This window comes from Rutidosis leptorrhynchoides, chromosome 1, assembly GCF_046630445.1.
Source record: "Rutidosis leptorrhynchoides isolate AG116_Rl617_1_P2 chromosome 1, CSIRO_AGI_Rlap_v1, whole genome shotgun sequence".
NCBI classification, from domain to species: domain Eukaryota; kingdom Viridiplantae; phylum Streptophyta; class Magnoliopsida; order Asterales; family Asteraceae; genus Rutidosis; species Rutidosis leptorrhynchoides.
This window is the reverse complement of record NC_092333.1, coordinates 225,456,471-225,465,000: the sequence shown is the minus strand read 5'-3', so window position 1 is coordinate 225,465,000 and position 8,530 is coordinate 225,456,471. Positions and strand designations below refer to the sequence as shown.

Genomic DNA, 8,530 nt, shown 5'->3' with positions numbered 1-8,530 from the left:
ATTGGTTGTTAGATATATAAATAACTTGCAACGTGTATTTAAAACGTGTTTATGTATATTAAAAATATATGATTTCAAATTAGTTAAGTAAATGATAGTAACACTTGTTTATTTGATTCAATTGATATTAGGATATATTATTTAGAAAGTTTTAACATCAAATCAAGTTTTAAAGTGTAATCGTTACGTGTTATAATATTTTCTAAACGATTTTAAAATGAACTTTAATTAACTTGGAAAAATTAATTATTATATTATCAATTCCAAATACATATTATACATACAAATTTATATTTCTAAATGAAGATATATAATATTAATTTAGTTATAAGACGTGTTGATTTAGAATAATACTTTTATATATATTAGTAAATATCGGGACGTTGATTTTAGAAGCAAGTGATCAAAACACTTGAACGTTCAAATTACATATAGTGTGATATAGTTTATTGACAATTTAAGTCTATTTATTGATAAAGGTACATGTTGCGTATCGTGTAGTGTTAGTTTTCTAAGCGTACGAATTAACGTTCGAAAAACCGGAACCGAGTCATGGATCGAGTGACAACGTACAAGTCAACGGTACTAAATTTACAAGTCAACTATACACGTGAATATTATATAATATATAATTAATTAAATAAATATATATATATATATATATATATATATATATTATAAATTAAAACGAGTGTCGGCAGCCTCAATAATTTGAATGTGAGTTGGCAAACAAAGCCATACGATCGCATGGCTAGACCTCATTAACCCATGCGATCACATGGGGGCTGATGGTTGGTAAGGTACTATAAAATGCTCGATTTTTGGCTCAGTATGCACACACTCTATCTCTTTATCTCTCACTATATATATACATATATATTTATATTTATATTTATATTATTATTATTTTTATTATTAATATTAAGGTTATTAATATTAATATTATTATTATTAGTATTAGTAATAGGAGTGATATTATTATTATTATACATAAAATATTACGGCGAAGTCATGCGCGAGTTATTTCAAAATGGGTTTTATGAGCGGGATAGAACTAAGGAAAGTATGGGTTATAATTATGGAGGTTATAGGTATGGATCGGGGGTATGCTCGTGGGGTCAATCTAGTGTTTATCATCTTCGTTATGTCTACGTACTTTCCTGCAATATTGAATCTCAATATTGATACGTGAGCACTCATATCCTATTTTTATATCTTAATAGTATATCCCTGACTAGTGCTCGAGTATATATGATTATGCATGCTTGTAGGATTAATTTCGTAGTTAGATATTTTATGATAAATCATGAATTTGATACGTATGCTACTGAGATAAGGTATATGATATGCATGTCGTTGGAAAGCTAGCGAAAAATTAATAACTTTTCATTTAGAAAGCGTATGGTTTCGATGAACGGATTAAAAGATATGGTCAACTAAATTATTATAAATTTTAGTATTATTATTAAAATTGATTATTATTATTACTATCGTCGTTATTATCGTCGTTATTATTATTATCTAATAATTATTATTATTATCATTATCGTTATCAATATAAATATTATCATTAAAAATTGTTATTATTGAAACTATCGTTATTATCACTAAGGTTATTATTAATATTATTATTATTATTATTATTATTATTATTATTATTATTAATATTATTGTTATCAATATTATTTTATCAAATAAATATGTAACACAAAGATATTTTTATCACATGTAATATAATTACATTAATAATGCATACTACTATATTTTTATGATATTGAGTAAACTATATAAATTTTTATATATAAAAGTATATTTTTATCATGTATAAAATTTAATATAAATTTTTATTTATTAATAAATGACTTATAATATTTACTCTAATAAAATCTGATAAATATATTTAAATATATAAAACGACTATATTTAACTTATATAATAAACATGTATAGATTTTGAAAGTCATTTTTGAATTAGACGACTTTTGTTGACTTTTGCACATCTATCTCGAGCATTAGGATTGTGATACACTACGACTTGACCTAAATTGTTGATAGATATTGACCAACATATAAATATATATATACTTAATATAGGTTCGTGAATCCGAGGCCAACCTTGCACTTGTTCAATGACGTCATATGTTTTTTTACTACGAAATACAGTATCGTGAGTTTCATTTGCTCTCTTTTTAAATGCTTTTGCAATATATATTTTTGGGACTGAGAATACATGCGCTGCTTTTATAAATGTTTTACGAAATAGACATAAGTAATCGAAACTACATTCTATGGTTGGATTAATGAATCGAATATCACCCTTTTTAGTCTGATAATCTAAGAATTAGGGAACAGAAACCCTAATTGATGCGAATCCTAAAGATAGATCTATTGGGCCTAACAAACCCCATCCGGGTTACGGATGTTTTAGTACTTCTATTTTATCATGTCCGATGAGAGTCCCGGAATGATGGGGATATTCTAGACGTGTTTTGTTAATGTCGATTACCAGGTGTTCACCATATGAATGATTTTTATCTCTATGCAGTTTGCGAAATGCCTGATATGCGATGTATATTTATGAGAAATGGAAATGAAAATCTTGTGGTCTATTAAAATTATGGAAATGTTTGATTACGATAAACTAATGAACTCACCAACCTTTTGGTTGACACTTGAAAGCATATTTATTCTCAGGTTTGAAAGAAATCTTTCGCTGTGCATTTGCTCATTTTAAAGATATTACTTGGAGTCATTCATGGCATATTTCAAAAGACATTGCATTCGAGTCGTTGAGTTCAACAAGATTATTATTAAGTCATTGATAGTTAATATAATATGAAATGGTATGCATGCCTGTTAACTTTCGATGTAATGAAAGTTTGTCTTTTAAAAACGAATGCAATGTTTGTAAAATGTATCATATAGAGGTCAAATACCTCGCAATGTAACCATATGTTATTGTATTCGTCCTTATGGATTAGGACGGGTTATGACATTAGCAGACTTAGGAGCCAGTGTAAACCTAATGGCCTATTCATTATTCAAAAAGCTAGGATTAAATGACTTAAGGCCTACTAGAATGACTATCCAACTCGCGGACAGATCAGTTAAGATTCCTTGGAGAATAGCTGAGGATGTCCTAGTTAGAGTGGATAAGTTCGCGTTTCCCGTTGATTTCGTCATTATGGATATTGAGGTAGACACGAAGGTCCCACTCATTCTTGGCAGACCATTCCTGAATACTGCCAAGGCCGTAATTGATGTACATGAGAAATCATTGAAATTAAGGGTTGGAGGAGAAGAAATCACTTTCAATGTTGATGGCCTCATGAACCATCCTAAGAAAGAAGATGTGAATCTCTCTGATTCTTTTCAAGAACTCGTCAATGAATACCTGGAAGAAACTATGGCTATATGTAGTCAAGATCAAATTTCTAGGGATCTGTTCTTTACACCTCCTGAAGGAAATCTCAACAACCATTCCGCCATAAACCTTAGTCAACACATATCTCCCCTCTCTGAAAGTAACTTTCTTGGCAAGACTATACAAATAGCACCGCTGGGACAAGGCATTCCTTTACCTCTATTAAGGAGAAGACCGAATGAAGAAACAGATTTCATTCCGGTATATCAGGAACCCCAATCAAAGGAGGACTGTGAGGAGTTTTCCGAACCTGCCTTCGAAACTAAAGAAGACGTTTCTGAAGAGGAAGCATTAAGAAAGACAATTTCCAGAAATAAAGAACAGATAGCATCAGTAACCGCTACTGAACAATCGGAATTCCAGGAGAAGTATGACTCGTAAGATCGAAAGGAGATAGCTTGGATGAAGCCATCTATCGAAGAACCTCCAGAATTGGAATTAAAGAACTTACCCGAAAATCTGGAGTATGCATTCTTAGAAGGAGAATCGCAGCTCCCTATAATCATCTCGAAAGACCTCACGCCACAAGAGAAGGTGAAATTGATTCAAGTTTTGAAATCGCATAAGAAGGCAATTGCTTGGAAGATATACGACATCAAAGGGATCAACCCCAACTATTGCACCCACAAGATCTTCATGGAAGATAATTTCAAACCTTCAGTTCAGAGGCAAAGAAGGGTCAACCCTATATTCAAGAATTCATCAAGAAAGAAGTAATCAAACTTCTGGACACCGTTCTGATCTATCCCATCTCTGATTCGCCATGGGTTAGTCCTGTTTTTGTGGTACCCAAAAAGGGAGGGACAACCGTAATTCAAAATGAGAACAATGAGCTTATTCCAACTCGGGAAATCACCGGTTGGAGGGTTTGCATAGATTATCGTAAACTACACGATGCAACCCGAAAAGATCATTTTCCGTTACCTTTCATCGATCAAATGTTGGAACGTCTATCAGGAAATGAATACTATTGTTTCCTTGACGGTTTTTCCGGCTACTTTCAAATTCCCCTCGATCCAAAGGACCAAGAAAAAAAACCTTTACTTGTCCTTATGGAACATTTGCTTATCGATGTATGCCCTTTGGGTTATGCAATGCACTATCTACATTCCAGCTATGCATGGTAGCAATATTCCATGACATGATTGAACGTTGTATGGAAGTCTTCATGGACGACTTCTCAGTCTTTGGTATTACCTTTGATTCGTGCCTTTCAAACCTTGACAAGATGATCACCCCGTGTGAAGAGTCAAATTTAGTTCTGAATTGGGAAAAATGTCACTTCATGGTTAAAGAAGGGATTGTTTTAGGACATAAGATTTTGAAAGCAGGAATAGAAGTTGATAAGGCTAAGATTGAGACCATTACTAAGCTTCCAGAACCTACCACAGTAAGAGTTGGTGATATGAACTCGAGCTACATCCATAAAGTTGTGAAAGGTAAGAAAAATAGAAACCATATTAATGCTGTGTTTGACCAACATAACAACTTGTTTGAAGGTGCTGATGTAGCTCGTGTGTTCGCCCAACACTATAAGCAATTCCTTGGTACAGCCTCTCCATGCGTGAGTATTGAAAAGCCCGAATCTCTAGTTACTTCGCGTATAAGCCCAACTAAAGCTAAACATATGGTGAGGCCCGTTATTAGTAATGAAGTAAAGATGGCTATGTTTGATATTGGTAATGACAAAGCGCCGGGTCCAGATGGGTATTCGTCAGTTTTCTTAAAGGAAGCGTGAGATATTGTAGGAGAAGATGTTTGTTCGGCTGTGAAAGGATTCTTCTCGAATGGGCAACTTTTGTCAGAACTTAACCATACGATCATTGCTCTCTTGCCAAAGAATCAGAACCCTTGTAAGGTTAATGACTTTCGCCCGATCTCGTGTTGTAATGTTCTATATAAATGCATTAGCAAGATTATTACGAACCGTATGACTCCTTGTTTAGAAGATATTGTACAGGAAAATCAATTGGCCTTTATTTCGGGGCGTCGGATATCTGACAACATCTTGTTAACTCAACAGCTAATGAGAAACTATCACCTTGATAGTAGGATCGCGAGACGTTCTTTTAAAGTGGACATCCAAAAGGCGTATGATACGGTCGATTGGGGTTTTTTGAAGGCGATATTGGGGCATTTTGGTTTTCATAAAATTATGGTCAATTGGATAATGAAGTGTGTCTCAACAGCTTCTTTTTCGATTTGCATTAATGGTAATTTATGTGGTTACTTTAAAGGGAAAAGAGGGCTTCGCCAGGGTGATCCAATGTCGCCTTATCTATTTACACTTGTGATGGAAGTGTTATCGCTCATGTTACGGCAAAATATTTGTAGAACTCCTGGGTTTCGATTTCATCCTAAATGTGAGAGACAGAAGATCATAAATTTATGTTTTGCGGATGATTTGTTTTTATTTGCGCATGCAGATGTGGTGTCGACTAGAGTTATATTTGATGCCTTAAATGAATTTAAGGGTTATTCGGGCCTCACTCCTAGCATTCCCAAAAGCACAGGGTACTTTGCAAATGTTAATGATGTGGTTAAATCTCAGATTTTAAACTTGATGTCTTTTGAAGTTGGGAAGTTGCCGGTTAGATACTTGGGCGTGCCTTTAGTTTCGTCGTGGTTGCATATTCGAGATTGTAAACCACTGGTTGAAATGGTGAAGAATCGTATCAATGACTGGAAGAATAAATTTTTATCGTTTGCTGGCAGGGTTCAACTCATATCTTCAGTGTTGGAATCGATGCAAATCTATTGGTATTCGGTGTTTGTCATACCAGATTCCATTGTAAAAGATATTGAGAAATTTTGTGGTGTCAAGGAGAGATGAAAAGAGGGAAGGCGAAGGTCAAATGGGATTATGTGTGTCTTCCAAAGAATGAGTGCGGGCTCGGTATTAAGCGTCTTAAATTATGAAATGTAGCGCTGTTATCCTCTCAGATATGGTGATTGTTGGCACATAAACAATCTTTATGGGTAAAATGGGTTCACACTTATCGTTTGGCCAATAGAAATTTTTGAGATGTAATGGTGGCTAGTGATGCAAGTTGGAGTTGAAGAAAAATGTTTAACATTCGTCACATCATTCATCCGCATATATTTCATAAGATTGGTAATGGTGAAATTTCAAATGCTTGGTTTGATCAATGGAATAGTCAAGGTGCTGTTATTGATATTGTGTCTAGACGAAACATAGTTCGACAAGGAGATAGCCTAAAAGAAAATGTCTGTGATATTGTAAATGGTAATAGTTGGACATGGCCAAATGCCTGGTACATTGAGTACATGTTACGTCAACAATTCACTACTATTTTAAATTATGATAAAGATATTGTCTAATGGAATGACTATGAAGGTAACTTGAAAGATTTTTCTGTTAGTGTTGTTTGGGAAACGATCCGTCCGCATGCGTCCCATGTTTCATGGTATAAGTTAGTGTGGTTCGGTCAATGTATTCCTCGACATGCATTTATTGCGTGGTTGCTTATGGGAGAACGGTTGAAGACGCAAGACAAGCTGAAATCGTGGGAACGTAACTTACAACTTAATGCCAATCTTGTTTGTGCGCTGTGTAAGGTACAACCGGATTCACATGACCATCTTTTTTTCAATTGTCCCGTGTCGCAGCAGGTGTGTTCGAAATTCACACAACTCGTTTCTATTGCTAATTGGAACAACAGTTGGAAAGTCACCAGGGATTTGCTAACCCCTTTTCCTAATCGTAATGTTGCTCATTGAGTTGTTGCCAAGATTCTCTTTGGCACTTTGGTTTATTACTTGTGGCAAGAACGAAATAATAGATTATATGGTAAAAAGGCTCGTTCGGTGGATCATATTTTCGAAATTGTTTTCTCGACTGTTCGTATGAAGCTAATGTCTCTTAAGTTTCGTGATTCTCCTTTTGTGCGAGAGATGAAGGATAATTGGAAGGTCCCGTAACTATGGGTGTTGCTTGATTTGCTGGGTCTAGATTTTTACATTCATTGTAATTGTAATAGTCTAGTTGGTTCGTTTTTTTATGGTTGCAAGACACACTTGCAACACTGAACTTTTATTGTAACCATTCTTTTATTATTTTTTAATAATATTCACTGGGGTAACCTTTTAACCAAAAAAAAAAAAAAAGTTTCATAAGGAATTGGTGAGAAATAAATAATTTACAATGAATATACTTTTGGTAGGGGAATATTTTTTTCGGCCCAGAATCTAAAACTTTAGAATGTGAAGTATTGTGAACAAAAATTTCTCCAATCTGTACATGGCAACAACATGTGTCGATTTCATTCCAACCGAAGGTCGACTCACTATTGGTGATGTTACAAGATGGAAGACACAAGGTTGCTATTTAGGTAGATACTTTTTTCCATGTTGAAAATCGGCAATTTTACATATATTTGCAGGATAAACAATAAACATGTCGGCTTTATGTAGCCTTAATCTTTGCGTTTTGTGTTAAACAATGTTTCAGTTATGCAACTTTTGTTGATGTACTTACATATAAATTTGCTACTGTTGGTCACTGGTTTTGTCTTTTGCTAATGCCGAAATTAGTAGTCTTAATCTATGTTTTTGTGTAAAGCAAAAAATAAAAAAAATAAAAACTAATCATGTTTTTTTCATCCACAAGAATACTTGTGATACTTTTCTTATCATAGCGTTAATTAAAATAACATATACGTTTTTAGATTGTTTGATTATGAATCGTCATGCAACGCACGGGCTCTTAAAGGCTAGTTAACTACATATTTCTCTCATACCATTTCCCTAATACAAACTACATATTTATATACGTTTACTTGATAAACATATAAAACTACTAATTAATAGATATAACTAGTTGTGGAGCCCTCGCTTCGCGTCGGGGGCTCCGTTTTGAATGCGAGTTAAAAAAAAGTCTTGATCTATTTTGTAAAAAAGAATTTTTTTCGACATAACATTGAAGGGTTGTTCCTTTTGTGAAAGTTGCTTCTTTTAGCGTTCGGGTTTAATTTTAAAAAAAAAAAGTTAGTAAAGTGGGGGTTCGATTTGTATTTTAATAAAAGTTAGTGGGTTAAGTTTGTGAAATTTGAAAAAAATTTACGTATAAAGTGGGGGTTCGATTTGT

General features: G+C 33.7%; 1 protein-coding gene across 1 annotated transcript; it reads left to right on the top strand.

The window, feature by feature from the left end:
* The first annotated feature begins 6,489 nt into the window (after window positions 1-6,489).
* LOC139895160 (uncharacterized) lies at window positions 6,490-7,365 on the top strand. Its single transcript, XM_071878129.1, has 3 exons — window positions 6,490-6,670; window positions 6,782-7,056; window positions 7,177-7,365. The coding sequence occupies exons 1-3, from the start codon at window positions 6,490-6,492 to the stop codon at window positions 7,363-7,365; spliced, it is 645 nt and encodes a 214-aa protein (XP_071734230.1).
* Window positions 7,366-8,530: the final 1,165 nt, after the last annotated feature.

Bases quoted from the DNA above. Each gene is read 5' to 3' on its own strand.
- LOC139895160 (XM_071878129.1), top strand. From the start codon at position 6,490: ATGTTTAACATTCGTCACATCATTCATCCGCATATATTTCATAAGATT. The intron at 6,671-6,781 runs GTAATAGTTGGA...ATGACTATGAAG, and splicing joins TGTCTGTGATATTGTAAATG to GTAACTTGAAAGATTTTTCT. The intron at 7,057-7,176 runs GTGTGTTCGAAA...GTTGTTGCCAAG, and splicing joins ATTGTCCCGTGTCGCAGCAG to ATTCTCTTTGGCACTTTGGT.